This window comes from Aplidium turbinatum, chromosome 1, assembly GCF_918807975.1.
Source record: "Aplidium turbinatum chromosome 1, kaAplTurb1.1, whole genome shotgun sequence".
In the NCBI taxonomy this organism is placed as follows: Eukaryota; Metazoa; Chordata; class Ascidiacea; order Aplousobranchia; family Polyclinidae; genus Aplidium; species Aplidium turbinatum.
Genome location: NC_137472.1, coordinates 59,916,270 through 59,933,670, shown reverse-complemented (window position 1 = coordinate 59,933,670; position 17,401 = coordinate 59,916,270). Strand labels below are relative to the sequence as shown.

The following is a 17,401-nucleotide window of genomic DNA, read 5'->3' as shown; positions in this document are numbered from 1 at the left end:
CCGTATCACTATTAATTTCAAACTCGGACTCTCGTATCAACCACAGCATTATGAGACACTTTACAATAGTGAGCTTGATAATGCGGCTAACGTGGGCAAATAAAGGAGAATTAACCGGTTGTTGCTTGAAAAAACATGGCGTATTTTTTGTTTACAATAAGCTGAAGAATTACAAGCTGTTCGAAGTAGTAGGCTAATCCGCATTTAAGCTACATTTCATCAAACAAATGGAACTGAAGTTTCAAGGACTTTGTAATGTCTACTTGTCTATCATAAGACGCAGCGCAGGGCAATGTTATTACAATTAGACAAAACGAAAACAAAAAAGCAAAGATGTCGCCAAAGAAGTATGAAAACCAGCGACACAAAGAAATATAAAAGTAATATTTAAATATCAAAAGGCTACCAAGTTTGCAAACGGTTCAGCAGAAGATAGATACCGTATTAATAACGTACTACGTCATATTAACTATTGCAGTAGATTGAGCTTCGCTTTCAGCTGCATGATTGTTGCTTACTTTAAAATGTAGTTACTGACCACCTGTTTTAGCCATGATGCGAATTCGCTGTGGTAAGCTAATAGCGGTTTGCCTTGGCTTTGGGAACACAGTTCTCTGGTCATGTGCTATAACGAATGGAGTTGAATGTGTCAAACCACTCGTCATAGCACATGACTAAGGAACTGTGTTCCAGAAGCTAGTGCGATCTGCCACTACCACAGCGAACTCGCAGCATCAGGCTAGAACAGGTCGCCAGTATCAGCGTTGTGAAATATCAACCATTCTTTAACAATGTTAAAACGTGACTTTCAGTAAATTCTATACAACTATGTTGTGAAAAAATGTGCCATGTGATTGACTCTATCAATAAAATTTATTTTACTAGATAAAAAAAGAAAAGTTTAAATGTCAGAATGATTGATATCTGAAAAAGTTTGTAGGCTATATGCAAAATTATACAAACTAGGTCACATACAAAGATTTTCATGTCTCATGCCCTGTGTTCTAAGAAAATTATTTTTAGTTATACTTGTATGCTAAAGCATTCCGAGGGCCACACATTACAGTGGCATGGTTGGCTAATTAGTGACCCCTGTTTTGTACCACATACAGTAGCTATATTTTGTTTTGCCAAAATCTCTTTTTCCATGCAATTTCTAAACTCAGACAGTCTAAAAACATACATTGCAGTCAAACTTATTAACCTTACTTAAAACATTTTATATAAGAACACAACTTTAGTGATTTAACTAAAAAAAGTTCTCAATATTTTTCCGTCAAGTTCGCAACAGATAAAACGTTTGGTAATTCAATCTTACCCCTTCCTCTCACCTCTGCAAATCTAAATTCTTAAAAGCATAACTTTGTCCATATTGAAGAAGAGGAAATAAAACTTAACTCCAAGAAAAATGTTTACTACAAGCTCTTACCCGTATCAACATTTGTTAAATTCATCCTTTCATTTGTAAAGTTATTTTTGTTATCAAATCCTTCATTTGATGGGCCATTGCCATAGAGGAGACTAGTGAACGGTTTTTTGTCAGTTCCCATGATAACTTCACCATTCATTTCCGCTAAACCTGAAACACAACTCTGAAGGCTGATCGTCAAATCAGCCTCAAGATTTCGGGCCCACGATTTTGGGTCTTGACCCCGGAGGTTCATATCAAGACAGAAACAAACCTTAGTAAACAGCGAAGCCTATCCCTTTATTTGGAGTAACACGTAGTACTCTTGAAACAATTTTTAATATTTAAAGCAACTTATTTTCACGAGATTTTAGCGTAATTTTGTTATCTTTGCAAAGATTCCGTGAAGACAACTCGGCTACCCCACTATAGGCAACTATAACTACTTGAAACCAAAATTATTGAACCGTTTGATCAATGTGAAAAGAACTAATGAGCTCTAAATATAAAATAATATAATTAACTTATGGTCGGGCAAAAGTTTCGAAAACTGAATTGATCGAAACAGAAGCAATAAAACCACACTCATGGCTACAAAGTGAACGCATTCCTTTTTATGAAAATCTTTTTAACTTTATCTATTGAGGGTGCTTTTCTGGAATAAAACTCTTTTCCATAAGAATGGACTCTAATCCATCAACAGAAGAATAAAAATTTCTAAAACAAATGTTTGATCGATTATGAACAACATTTCTTCTGCTACTGTAACATGTTGAGTATGATCACTTTCACAAAACTTTTATAATCCAAAAAATACGCTTAAAATTGCAAAACAATAAAGAGAAAATTATATTTGAAAACAATCAGCTTTCCCATGGACTGTTTTTTTTAGAAACAGAAGCCTATACGTAATCTTACCAAATATAGAAATTCCTCTGTCAGTCATTCCTCCAAAGTTTAGCGTGTGACTATGATCCGCTGTCGCAATGATCAGGGTATCCTCATCTGACGTCATGCTTCGGGCTTTCGCTATTGCGTCATCAAAAGCAAGTGTTTCGTGCAACGCCTTGTAAGCACTGTTAAGATGATGAGCCGTATCTGGAAAGGAGCGCCAATTGTGAATCATATCTCCCAGATCATATAGATTTATTATTTATTGTTTAATTTGGCAGTAACGAAACATAAAGCAGATTATTACAATGTGGAATATGCAAACGTGTCAATAAACTGATAACACGTCGAAGAGTATAAAACCTAAAAGAAGTTTCCAGCCTACAGGCATCAGCCTAACTAAAAAATAAGGTTTAAGTTACAGCAAACACAGATTACTCAAATACAACGGCACCTTCCCCTTGGAAGTCAAAAGTAGTCGCAAACTTTCGTCCACCCGGTTAGCTCAGTGGTTACACGCCCGGCTCAAGATCACGCACCGCAAGTTCGACTTTCGGGTTGTGCGCTTGAACAACGCAATTCAGCATTGTTCTCCATTAAGCGACATCTAGTGAATGGAATAATTCCCCGGCAACAACACAATCTTCAACAATCGGAAAACTTCACTTTGCGAATTTCGGTAACTCGCCCAGCGTCAAGAGCCTCTACTTGTACAAGTATGCGAAACTACCAGGAATAACCTATCAAGGCTTTGTCAGTCCGAGGATAAAGATTCAAAGCCAACCAAGTAATAACAATTTAAAATGAACATCATAATACTGTTGTGGTTGATAAAGGAAATTTGGCAAAAAAATATAAATGAGATTGAGATTAAAATACTGCTGTAAGTTATAACCTACTAACAGTTCAAGAGATAACCAATACTGCTTTGTCCCAGCTAAACTGCTCGGGGAAAATTATGTGCATAGTCTTGTTCTATAAGCTATGAAAGATGACCACCTCCACAACTAGATGGTTCCAAACTTGCACTTTCAAGAGCCCCAGTGCTTAAATTTAACGCCTTTTTCTCCGCCATGCTGCAGTTATCTGCAACTCTCACATTTACACAGTTTAGAACAATGAATGGAAAGAAGTCGAGAGACCAATTCAATTCACAATATTCTTCCTAATACCAATGCTCCATTTGAAGCGGAACTACCTAGGAAGGAATGGGTGAAGCTCAATCGCTTACGAACTGGGTGGTTTCACTAGCAACAATTTCCAATGGAGCATCGCCGACACCATCTTGTGCATGTGGCTCAAACTTTCTGACTGTACACCACATTACCAATGCTTAATATACCCAGGGCTGGAAGTCGTTAGTCAAAAAGCAATGACTATTTCACTATTCGATAGTGCCCGAAAAAGCAATGACTTTCCGCTATCGATACTTAAAAAAAGCAACGAATAGCAATTACTAAAAATTGACTGGCCAAAAAAAAACAAGCAACCCGCAAACTCAAAAAAAGGTACCAAAACTCGAAAAAAAACAAAAACAATCCCAAATTTGCGGGAAAACCGCAAGGTTTGCAACACTGTTAATGGCTCTCACTGGCATGGTTTTTCTGAACTGTGTTGCCGAAAAATTTTCCTTGATCCTTTAAAGTTCGAAAACCGAAAAGGGACTAGGTCGGATAGTAATCCGAAAACCAAATCTCGTAAATTCGTTTTGACGCCAAAGTAGGTGAACAACAAAAAATGATTCAGCAGTTCTCCTAAATATCGATTAGTGAAAAACGAATAATGATTTCGTTGCTTGCATAAAAAAGCAGTGAATAACGCGCATTCGATATTTATTTTTAACCCTTATTAGCACAGGGATTTTAGGTAACTTAATCGGCACAGATGTTGACAAATTGTCAACATGGCATTTCCTTGTGTTTTTCGGTACAAATGCGCTTGTCGGAAAGTGAAGTTGTTATTTTAGATGATTTGATGTTGATAAAACCTTAACAGAACAACCATTAATGCTAATTGGGAGGTCTGCTTCCTACCCAGGACATGTTTTTAGCTTACTAGCTCTCAGATAAAATGCAAAGAAATCATAACAAGCGAAGTTTTGCCACGTATATTTCAAACACAAAAACGAAGTAACGTGGAGCACTACAACAAATCGTTCAGCATTCCAAGCAATATTGGTTCTTGTGAAGTTTTTAGTGTCGTGGGCAAACCCGTAGGTAACAAGTGACACATGCAGATCGAGTATGCTTTGCACATCTGTAGCATCTTCCCTGTTTTATACTTTGAACTGTGCGATTGAAAGTGCTTGAAGTAGCAGCATCGATGAACCCCAAATTTTCGGCAAGCAGTTTAGTTTCTCCGCCAATTTTCTTTTGCTGACATACGGTTGAGCAAGCGTATGTCAGCACCACCGCGTACACCGATGCATAGCGCTCAAGTCCGCTTTCCCGCAATGCAGGATAAAGATAATAAAACAAACAAACAAACAAGCTGAAAGCTAAGTTGTTTGAGAAAATCTATTTTTGTTACTTTTCCCATTGCCTCTCATTATGAGAAATGCGTTGTTACTGGCATTTGTCAAATTGTAATTTATAAGCATTGGCCAATGATTTTTTTCCTCAAGCAATTGAATTCTTCACAGTTTTCATAAAGAGTGTCAATTCCACCATTATGATTGTTATAAAAAAATAATGCATTATAACTGTAGGTTACTTGTGAGAGTCAGTGATGGAAACAGAAGAGTGTGAATAAGACATCATGAGTACATTCCTGTTTCGTTTTGGTACATATGACAATAACAGAAACTTGTTCAAATGGTCATACTACGCTTCAGTACTTTCCACCTCTCTTCCCCTTGCTGATTTGAGCTGCGATGGAACTTCACGGCGATTAGCCATTACTGTTCCCACCAATGTAAGATTTTGAAGCAAAAGATTGCAAACCAGACTATGAGATGTAAAACATCTGTCAACGTATATATCCTGACCAATACCAAAGTAAACAGAACACAGGTTCATCACTATATCACTTGCAAGATTTCTGTGAGGAGCCGAATCGGGTTCTCTTCCGGAATAAATAATGCCACTTAGAGCAAAACCTGATGTGGCTTCACACAGACAAAAGAACTCTATTCCATATTTCCATGGTTTCGATTGCATGTATGTTCTTCCAGGAATTTTGCCTCGATGTCCAACCAGTTGTTCATCCACAGTCAATGCTTCTTTAGTGATGTAGGCGTTGCGCAGATTGCTGTTGAATGCTTCCCACACCTCTCGAACAGCAGCTAACCTATCGTCCCTTTGTCTTACTGATCGATTGCGATAGTTATCAAAACGCATGCATCCTAGCAGAAATTTCAATCAATTTAGTGCCATAGCCACTCCATAAAATGGCCTACTATCAAGAGGATCCCACAATCGACGTAAATCGGTGAAGTTATCTCTGTCCAAGCCAACAAGTATCATAATTCCAAGACCTGCCGCAACTTCAATTGTGAAGATTTTGTGTTTAGAATTAGGCAACAGCTTACATCGGTGTCTCACGTCCTTTGTTTTTCTGTTCGTCTCACGTACTATCTGAAGTATAATTTCAGGCCGATAAAATAATTTGAAGGCATCCACTTCAAGTTCAGGAGCAGCATCAATCCGAGGCTGTTACGTCAATATATTTCTTCTGAGCTTTCCTGGAAAAGGATTTGCATAATAGATTGCATTGCCAGCTATGTTGAGCTGCAGAATGGTGGGGCGTCTGAACTTATCAATTGCCCCTTGCAGCTGTGCCGTCCGGGTGGAGGCTCTTTGTTGACAAATTTCGTTTCTCATCTGGTTGAAAGCAGATGGTACTCACAGGATGGGGCACGAGCAGCCATTTGTCGTCCATCCCATTGCCAGCTGTTATTGGTACTTGATCTTCATCTTCTGAGGAATCATCATTAGATTCTTGATCTGCTTCACTACCAATCTCGTCATCTTCACTTTCTTCCTCAAAGACATCTAGGCTATATCAGACAGTCCCTTTACTTCCAAAGGCAGTTCATCAACATCTGGTATGGACTCACATTCACTACTACTTGTAGCCTCAGCATTAGAGTCGCTATCAAGATCATCAGAAGTTATTTGCAGGTGTCTTAGGGTCTCTTGAGATGAAAATCTTCTCTGTCTGTCCATCACTAAATTTGCACCTTGCTGTAATTAACCGAAATAACCTGTGGATTTCAAATAGTTAGCATTTCATGTAAGAGCTAATACACATGTAAAATCTTGTTTGAGCTAGTTAGAGGTAGGGCAAACGTTTCCAACACAACTGCTTAGGCAGTATTTTTCTTCTGAGTTATATCAACTGGCAATCTAACTCCTCCTAGACTGGCAGTCTAACTCCTCCTGGCAGTCTAACTAGGACCTAGTCAGGCAGCGATTCACTAAATACACGTGCAACTTTCCTGTATGTCGCCAGTTATCACTTTGTGATAATAGCTAGCTACTGCATAGTGGCTTTACATTAAAAACTCCTATTGTTTCTGATTGTTGACATTTTGTCAACAGATGTGCCGATTAAGTTAAAACGCAAATAACTCATTGTGTAAACAATTTAACGTTTTGAAATCGCTACAACAGTAAGCTACTCAGAAGTTCTCCTTCGTCACTGAATGTTGTTGAGCTAGTGCATAAGGGTTAAAAGGAATGAGTATAAGCATTCGATATTCAGAAATCAACGAATAACGCTATCGAATAGTGACAACTAGTGGTTACTTCCAACCCTGAATATACCGATCCAGGTTAGATATGTGGACCTAACAACGCTCGATGAACACACAATCTGGCGGCTTCCGTTCTTGGAACAGACAAAGTGACCTGCAGTGGCCTCAAACGCAAAAAGAAGCAATTTGGTTTTTCGCTGCCATTCTTGTTCGAATTATTTGTGTTTAGTATATTTTTGTTTATTTGCCAACAGAACAGAATAAACTGAACTGAACTAATTGACATCTCTTCTACGCATAGCATCTTTTCACAAATTGGGACTAGGTGGGCAAATTTTCAAAAAAGGGCACTTTTAGCGCGAGAGTTATGTTAAAAAGGGCACTTTTCACGCGTAAATGATGGGAAAAAGGGCATTTTTCCTGAGCTTAAAACATGTAGGAGCTTAAAAATGTAGATTTCTCAGGCAAATTGTTGTTAAAAATGCATATTATACCTAGACTAAACTTTTGAGACCCATAATTGATTCCTATATTCATCTCCGCCCACAATATGTTATAAATAGCCTAATAATGTAGGTAATAAAATTTAATCTAGCAACATTTAGTTGCAGAGGTCTCATTTTACTAAAGTAAAAAGAAACAACTACAATACATAATCTATAAAACACAACTGCTTAAGATATTATAATGAGCAGGCCCAGATTTAGGGGGGGCAGAGGGTGCAGGTGCCCCGGGGGCCCCCCTACGTGGACAAAATGTAGTTTTGTGTTATTATATTTTTTCAGCCTTCGAAATTTCTGCAAAATGCTGTGCAGTGCTGGATTAATGCTACTGTAGACGTAGAAGTGGTTTTTCGCGCCGGAGGCGCGAAAAAATTTTTGCACGGGGGCCCTCGATTTAAAAGCGCCCCGGGCCCTCCATCAGCTAAATCCGGCCCTGATAATCAGTTGAATCTTTGCAGAATTAGATGATTTTAAAGAGCTGGTATTTTATTTTGATGAAAATAAGAAACAAACTTAATTCAGACATTTAGAATCTCACACAAAATTTGAGGTATAGGCTACTCACAACACAAATTGCTAATTAATCTGCTTGAATGGAACATTAAGAATATTATAAGTGATGTTCGCCCTTCGTTTCCGAAGATGGCCAATGAGGCTAAGATCAAGCTTTCTCAGCTGATTCTGCGCCTTTATTAATAGGACTGCGCCATGTTAGTCGTACTGCGGCTAATAAGTCTTCCCACGAATCTACGTCGATGGCGAATTCTTTTATGGAAGCTTTTAAAGTGTCTGGATATTTTAAAGGATATTATCAGTAGGCCTACCGTAAGGTCAAAGGTAGGCTCATAAGTTCTAAATGTATGATGAAGCATTCCATTTTTCTGTTCTTTCTTTAACTTAGATCTAACTTAAACAAAAATTAAGTCTTAAAAATTGCCCACCTAGTTTCAAACTAGGGGGGCAAAGAAAGGACTAGGGGGGCAAGCAAAGAGACTAGGTGGGCAATTGCTTGCCTAGTTTATATGTGAAAAGATGCTATGCTTCTACGGATAATTAAAGGCTTAGTTAGGCTCCAAATAACATGTACTATGTGGTTTTCATTTCTCGCATTGTATGCCCAAAGTATCCTTCACTGGTATTCTGCAAAAGTACAGACAGAGGTGTTGAACTACTTTCTTGAGTGATTGTTTTGGTAAAACAATAGGCTAGGCTATATACGTCGTAAGCTAGGTTTAATTTGGCGCTTAAACTTATTCTTACATCATTCGATCGGCTACAATCTTACCTATCAAACCGCCCTCAACCAGCAAAAAATATCCTTTATCATTCTTTTGCAATATTTGAAGCGCTTTTTCCATCATTTCTGTCAAACTTGGTTCTCCAGCTTTATCAAGGCTTTTGTCTACGTGGAAGTGCATTTCAGTAGGTTCAAACATTCCTAACAAATACAGAAAGTGTAGCGTTGTAAACTAAATGTAAAAAGTAGCAACTGTTAAAATACCACCGGCACACACTCAGGTTTGTAATATTTTAAGCAACATTCTACTGCAGCACTTGCCATAGCCTACTTCAGAATCATCAATCAAGACGATGAAGATAATATCAAGTAAGTTAAATACAGTAAGAAATAGTCATAATGACAAAATATGTCATAAATTAATGATATGTATGATACTCATACATTGATACAAACTACAAAACTGATACAAACTATAAATTGATACAAAAGAATAGACTAATCCTGCGATGTTGATCAGTAAGTTGATACCGAAGACAATAATTCATGAGTTGACTGGACGACTGGTTATCTTTTCTGTGAGCTGAAGATTGAAGAAGCTGTGAGCCATGTGTCAGCCACTGCTATTCTATCCACAATAGCAGACAGTAACTTTTTCTTTACTTTATCATTTAGGTGTTCTCTAAACGTACGTAATTATGAACATAATATGTGCAATATTTGTCGCAACACCTGATCAATTTAGAAACAAACTGTAATGAGAACGAACCCAGAAGACAATCTGTATGTGCAGGATCGACCTTGTCAAACTCAGTGAGATTCCAAACGTATTTTGCAGTCAATCCTTGCTTCTTGTGGCCGTCCATCCACTTTGAGATAAGATCTTGTCCGTCAAGGCGAGAATTAGCTTCATCTGGATATTCAGGATCGTAAGTTGTGTTTGGGCGGAAATGTCGTCGTCCTCCCCCCAAAGCAACCTGCAGTCGATCAATGTTGGTTTGTATGTTGCAGGAAAACAAAAGCAAGTAACAGCTTACAAAAGTTAATTGGAAACGCAGTGGTTGAATAAAATATTGCATTCTACAACTATGCCTAACCAGGGACTTTTCTAAGCTCTTGGCATAAGTGCATTTAATCTTCAAACAGGCATCCGCAGTATTTCCTGCATTGAAGCGCTTTTGTTAAAAGCACAAGTCCGTTGACTTGGTCATTGTTACGGGCAATTTTCAAATCAAACGTCACATGGAACCGTTGTCTACTGAACCTAACGTCTTACGTCATGGACTGTTGCAAGAAATAAGCAAAGATTGCATCACCTTTGTCACACCTGTGAAACATTACATAATCGTTAAATCTTGAATTACGAGATATGGTGTAAGCCAAATTGAACAGGTGTTTGAATAGCTTCATAATGCTTATCATTATTACGTCACAGAAGATGGTTACGTGCGTTTGGAATATTGCAATCTATTCTCGTCATTTTAAAATTGTTGCTTGGAAAGTTGGTCGCATATTTAACTGTTTTGCTTAGTGCTTACAAGCTGGACGAAATTTCCGTCTTTATCTCAGTAATTTTTATTGTAGTGACAAGTTTTAGTGGCGTACGGTGTTGCGTCCCAATCTCGACAACCTTGGGGCTATTTTTACAGAAATACAATTCTTGAATAGACGTTTTCAGAAGAGTGTTTGTTTCGGTCATTGCATACAGACGAACGGATCCGCAAATCTTATGTTACAATTTTCCCACGAAAAGATTATGGTTTATCGTTGTGACCGGTCATGTTTCCAGGATTGACAAGATTACTTTATTCAGTCCGAATAATAGGTCACTTAGCAATCCTCTCTTCAAGTGTGAAAAAATGCAAATTACAAAGGAAAGCGGAAAGCGTTGAAATAGGCAGGGCCGTCGGAAGTTCCAACAAACACCTGTGGCATGTTTCAAAATTTACCGTTGCGGCTGCGCCTGCCAAGTCACGCATTGGACTTTTATAGCAATTGAAAAGTTTGTAAATGATGAATGAAACTACTGCGAGTGGTCAATTTCATTTACAAATGGCTGGTCACAGCGGTAAACCATAATCTCTTCGTGGGAAAATTGTAACATAAGATTCCCAAATCCGTTCGTCTGCATGTAGGTGACCGAAAAATAAACACTCTTTCGAAACGTCTTTTCAAAAGTGTATTCCTGTAAAATTAGCCCGCGGCTATCGAAATCGAGATGCAACGCCGTACACCTCTAAAAAAACTGTCACTACGATACAGATTACTTGGATAAAAGACGGAACCTTTGTCCAGCTAGCAAGCACTAAGCCAACAGTTAAATGTGCGGCCAACTTTCAAACAATCATTTTACGAATGACCAGAATAGATAGCAATATCTCAAACTCACATATGCAGTACTGTGACGCAATAATGATAGACAATTATGAAGTCATTCAAACAGGTGTTTAAAGCTGATGTAATATTTCCTGTTTAAACAGGTTTCAAACTGAAACAGGCCCAAACAAGTCCAAACAGGTTTGACACAAGTCTATGAACGATGGTGCAATTTTGGCACATTTTCTAGCAACTTCCATGACGTAATATTCAGTAGACTTGAACGGTTTTTATATGACGTTTGAATAGGTGAACCATTGTCTGGAACAACGGCATGGCTATTTTTTCGTGAGAGCAGCAGAGCCGGCAAAGTAGGTTTGTAAAAGTCATGTGACCAACACTCTGAGGGTCGTTAGTTTCATTCCCATCCTGACAATACGGTTGTAAATTCGTAAAATGTTTAGAGCTTTGATTTTCAAACTTTGCTCAATGGCAGTAATTAGTGAACAAAAACGACTGTGTTTGAAACCGGGATATTGTAATTATGCTTGGAATCAATAAAAATAGGCTATAAAATTCCTGAAAAGTTCATTGCCTGATGGAATCAATAATTTCACACATAGGCTACTCTTACTTTAGGCTATTGTCTGAAGTTAAAGTGCAAACAATTGGAAACAAATTTAATAAGAATCATCTAATACCAATCATAAACTAGGCACAATCAGGAAAATGAGAGTATTGGCTAATCATTTTTTTTTCCAAATAACAGTATATATATTAACTTACAGTTATCATGTGCGATTGGTCGTAAAACTGCTCGGCAATATCTTTACATCCTTCTTTGAGAGCATCTTCCGGAGTTAAAGAGTCATCGTACCACATTCTGGATGCACTATGCGCGTATGCACCTGCTGGCGTTGCGTGGTTGATGCGGGTAGTAGTAACAATACCGGTAGATTTTCCTTGAGAAAAGTTATTGTTTAGTTATAGCGTAAACACAAATTGAAAAATTGGCTGCATTGCCGAGTGATGAGAGCCCTAGAACGACGTTCGAAAGGGTGCCGGTTCGACACCGCTCAATAGCATGTGGCTTTGTCTTTGGTAAAACACTTAAAGGCATGCCTGAAGGCCTGAAGGTGGTAACGAAGATTGGCTTCCTTGCTTTCCCGTTCACTTAATCAAAATCTTCAATCACCGGGCGTAAGCCTGGATACGACAAACCAAAAAAAAACAAAAAAAGAAATGAAGAAAGGTTCAAACATATTAAAGTCTAAAACAGGCACCAGAGAAAAAACTACAGAACCAACAAACGAAGTTCTCTTGTAAAAAAAAGAAGTGTTGATAGAATGATCGTTGAGGGATAATGTACATTAGGATGTGCCTCTGCAGAAATGAACGAGAAGTCGCCTTGTAAGAGCATTACGATAAGATAGCCTATATTTGAATAATACCACACTATATGCTAACAAAAATTATACGTAACCGTAATACATTTAGCGGCATGTTTATCAACAAGTCTTTTCGCTATAAATATTTGGATAAGCTAAAATATTAATAACAAAAAACAGTTTTTTTAATGTTGCCACACTTCATATGTTTGTACAAATTTAGTTTGGTAAAGAGGTTACTTTGTTGAACCATGGCTACTTAAAGTTACGGCCTGATTTGTCACATTTTGCAGAAATTTCCAGATTTTGCTGTTTGGGCAAATGTTTAAATAAATATTTCTAAAAATTATATTTTTACGCTTTCTTTACTGTTTTCCTCAGATGACACAATGGGTTTTAACATCTTCACATGTTGAAAAACAAAGAAAATTTGAATTCGAAGATTTTAGTCAGACTGTTAATTTTTCAATAACAGTCTGATTGAGCGTTTTTCAGCTTACTTTTTCTCATTTGTGCTTCCCCAAGACAACAAAAAGCTTTTATGTCATTAGGAGGCAGCAAAAAGTAAAAACATCTCAGAAAATGTCAGTCAAACACCAACAGTAGGTCTAGCTGTAATCAAAATCTGCAAAATGTGACAAATCAGGCCGCATCTAGAGGTGGCCGTGGTTGAACTATAAACACATAGAACCATGCAGTAATACGTCACTTATCATGTTTCAAAAGAAGAAGAAACTATAATGATTTGAAGCAAAAACATGGTCAGCGTTAGTTGAGTATAATGCATTGTATATGACGTAAATTACGGGTATGCTTTCAAATGCCCAACTGTGACTATATGATGAAGAGTTGAAAACGTTTGCAGTTTATTCTTTTGTGACATAACAAGTGATGCGCATATGCTTGGTTTCGTTTGTTCATGATCTTATTTTTCGTCATAATTGGTATATAATTAAGAGTTGTACCAGCTCTGAAAGCATCCACAAGAATCGATTCGACTTCGTTTCCTTTGACTGAACTACAATTGTTTAATCTTGCTGCTGCTGACACTCCAAGTGTGAAAAATGTCGCTTTTACCCCACACAGAAAAGCTGTACATGAGGCTGCGGAATCACCTACTTGTTTATCCACTGTGTATGTCTGGAACAGTATTAGAGGATTAAATGCAAAGAATTTATTTGATGTATCATCACGTGTGGTATCAGCATTTTCCCAATATATATCAGATTATCTTACCAAAGCATGTGTTATCAAGTGGTGCATTTGAAGTGAGAAGAAAGTGATCTTTAGAGCACGTATATAAGTAAATGTCATTGAATTTCTATGACCAGTTTGGTTTTCGTTTCTAAAACAGAAAAATCTGTCGTTTTTACATGGACTCAACGCCTGCAGACGTTCATACGATGTAAAAATGATGGATTTTTCTGTGTTGATTTGTTTTTGAATCTTTATCTTCAGACTGACAAAGCCTTTGATAGGTTATTCCTGGCAGTTTTGCATACATGTAGAGGCTTTGAAGCACTGACGTTACGGAGAATGGCTGAGTAAAGTTTCCATAGTTGTTTGAAGTGTTGATGTCTGTGAACATTCCATCTACTAGGTGCCGCTGAATGAATCGGTCTTGAAATGCTTAAGCGCACACCTCGAGAGCCAAAACCAAGTAGCTAACTACTTGATCTTGAGGTGGGTGCTTAACCACTGAGCTAACTGGGCGTTATTGTATACTAACTTTGGAAAGCCCAACGTGCTGAAATTTATCCATTTCCAAGGTAGCTTCCACGCCGCTTTTTCCATGCTTCTGTCCTTTTAAGATTCGGGAAGCTGTTATTGTTGGAATGCTCATGCCGTCTCCTATGGGAAAAGAAGAAGACCGTGTGTTTAAACATTCACTTGATCAGACGCGAAAATTTGAAAAGCAAATCTTGTTGGACATTTTTAAATAGTTAAAATTAAATAGTTAAACAAGCTCAATGAAATCAATCTAGTTTTCTGGAAAATGCAATAATTCGTCATTTTTGTTCTGTAGGTACTTACTTGTAACATACCGTGCCTACTCTAAGCTAATTTTAACTTTCTGAGAAGTTTATTGCGTGCGTAATAAATAGTTTTATCAGTCAGCATTGGCAAGTTCATTATTTACGCTAGACAGACTACATTATAATAATTGAATGGTACCTAAGAAGAAAATCACATTTTTTGCAACATTCCTGTTGAGATTTTCTAGCCTGACAGACTTATCCAGTTCTTCTTTGCCAAGATTGAGCCAAAAGTCTGGAGTCTCTTCTTCATCTATAAAAATAACGATTTGATGGACAGGATTTTAAAAATCCGACTTTAACTTCTAACAAAATCGAAAGAAAAGTAAAAAATTTACAATTTGTCTAGTAATAAAATAATGATAATAATAATCAATTTTAAACCAGTTGAGTGCAAACAGCGTTAACTAAAAGTCTCCATCATTGGCGATTTTCAGCCAACTGTCGCAGGTCATCCGGGCTGTGCTCTGTCAAGCTCTCTGCATGAAAGTTTGTGTTGTTCTTCCTTGGTTTTGTTTGCCTTGGAACAGTTTTGATAACAGGATTAACAACAACAAATAAAAACAACAGCAAAAAAATAAACAATGCTTGAGCAAATAAAAACAACTTCTCGGAAATGAAAATTCCACCATCAGAGTCCATTTCCCCAGGAGCGAACACCACCTGGGCAAAGTGGAAAACCTTGAATCGACTCCAAACCAGTATTGGCCGTAGTAAATCAGCAATGGTAACGTGAGGCTACAACACAGACTCAGTTACATATATCTGTGGCACCAAATGTCAAACAGCAGACCGCTTTTTGATGTGTCTTTAGCTTATTACCACCCAGTGCAGCAAGTGGGACCTTTCAATATACAACTCCGTCAAAAAAGAATGTGTTGTTCTCTGGTGTACCAACCAAATGTAGAAGACACAATATGTAGAAAATGCAACAACAAATTATCATTAATGTCTACATCGACTTCTCAACTACCGTACCAAGGAGCTATAGTAACAGCAAACCAAAGTTTCTCGCCAAAGAGTGAAACCGCCATGAGGCTACACTGGAAAAGACATTCGTGCGAAACCGCTTAACAGCATATGCTTAAATTGCATCAGTAAACTCGATAACTGCATCACTTCGTTTTTTCCGGCCGATTTAACAACAATGTATTCTAATGGATAACATTCAATCATGGACCGGACTCCACTTGATGACACTGGGCGAGTTGGCTCAAAATCGCCACTCTTGGAAGCAAATAAGCCATGTTGATGCGCAATCTGCCGCAGGCGGAGATAACGACTGATGATGATGATTCTAATGGAAAATTCTCACCACACTTGGAATAATGAAAACGAGAAGGGGTGGTTAAAAAGACAAGACCGTGTCATCAAATAATAAAACAGTTTACTGAGAACTATCCCATGAAAGCAAGTAATGATGTTGAACTGAAATCTCTATTAGTGTTACACGACAGTGCGTGACTGCCCTTTTACGCAATTAAAAGTGAAAGAAACATGCCTTACAGTAGCTTACAAAGATATACCTCTCTGTAGAGTACAGTATGTGCAATTGTGTGGGTTAGTTACCAAAAAAATCTCATCTATAAAAGGCAGTAAGATTGGTTTATGATATTCGGCAGTAATGACACGTCTTGGCGTATGATACACCTTGCACGTAGGACGCACTGATACACGTAATGCTACACGCACCGGCACGAAGCCTTCTTAAAAAATAATTCGTACACTTTCCATTTTCGCGAAACAACTCGACATAAAATAATGTAAAAACGTTGTTAAAAAATTACGTTTCAAATACTTTACCTTTCCAAACTTTCTTAACATTCATTGGTCCATCTAAGAATCCAAAAGTAACTTGAATACAAAGAAGAGTGCAAAGTATAAAGCCTTTTATTCGTGCTGATAAAATTTGTTTCATGCTTACTAGGATGCCAAAACAAAAACTACAACAGCTTACACCTAGCAATAAAGATTTAGATACTTTATTGTTCAATTACTGAGCACCAAGTCGTGTGAAAGGGTTGGAGTGAAAAGTTTATCCTTTTTTCCCAAAGAAAATTAATAAAGGCTAATTTGTTTATGCCTTCCGTATCTGTACATTAGTCGGCTGCATAGGCAGTACAGCCGAGTGACGAAAGCCCTGGCACTACGAAGGAAAGGGCGCCGGTTCGACACCATTCAAGAGTATATGGTTGTGTGCTTAATAATGCTATAGTTTTATTTATTGTCGCTTGTAGCTAAGGTCTTTTAGCGATAGGGCTCATTTCTAATTTTATATCAGTAATTACACCATGATTACGATGTCATCACATTGATTGGTTGATTGATTGAATATTTATCCTCGGACTGGGAAAGCATCTTGTAGAGCTTAATCCTGGCAGTTTTGCATACTTGTAGAGGCTTTGAATCACTGACGCAGGCCCGGTCACCGAGATTGACATACTGTAGAGTGAAGTTTCCGATTGTTGAAGTCTTGTTGCCAGGGAATTATTCCATCCATTAGATTCCGCTGAATGGAAAGCAGTCCTTAACGTGCGTTGCTCAAGCGCAAACCCCGAGAGTCGAACCAGCGCCGCTTGGTCTTGAAGCTTCTTTGTTCCAAAAGTCACGCGCTAACCAACTGAGCAATCGGGGCTACATCATTACCCGACTTAGTCTCATTGCGTTATGCAAGAAAAAACACAATCACTATATCGTTTTCAAAATCTTTGCTTTGACCCGACTTGGAATCGATCTCAGATCTACCAGCACCAGAGCCGCAGGTAAACCACTGGGTCACTGGGCTGGTGGCTGTGTACATGGCAAGACACTTAGGCCTAAAGGTATTCTTGAATGTGGAGTCAAAAAATAGTTGCTTTACTTGCTAGGCCAAGTGGGCCTATGCGTGTATGCGACAAACAATCTGTACCACTGTTGTGAAATGGAG

General features: G+C 38.0%; 1 protein-coding gene across 1 annotated transcript in view; it reads right to left on the bottom strand.

Annotated features, from left to right (window-relative positions):
• The window catches only part of LOC145773063 (alkaline phosphatase-like), a 29,280-nt gene extending 12,867 nt beyond the window's left edge, over positions 1–16,413 (bottom strand). Inside the window, exons 1-9 of the mRNA XM_082584776.1 lie at positions 16,279–16,413; positions 14,615–14,728; positions 14,169–14,290; positions 13,405–13,579; positions 11,838–12,013; positions 9,505–9,712; positions 8,784–8,936; positions 2,327–2,506; positions 1,430–1,579 (exon numbers count right to left, since the gene is read on the bottom strand). Of these exons, the coding sequence (XP_082440902.1) occupies positions 1,430–1,579; positions 2,327–2,506; positions 8,784–8,936; positions 9,505–9,712; positions 11,838–12,013; positions 13,405–13,579; positions 14,169–14,290; positions 14,615–14,728; positions 16,279–16,393 (1,393 nt within the window). The 5' untranslated portion in view covers positions 16,394–16,413. The remainder of the gene's footprint in view (positions 1–1,429; positions 1,580–2,326; positions 2,507–8,783; positions 8,937–9,504; positions 9,713–11,837; positions 12,014–13,404; positions 13,580–14,168; positions 14,291–14,614; positions 14,729–16,278) is intronic.
• Positions 16,414–17,401: the final 988 nt, after the last annotated feature.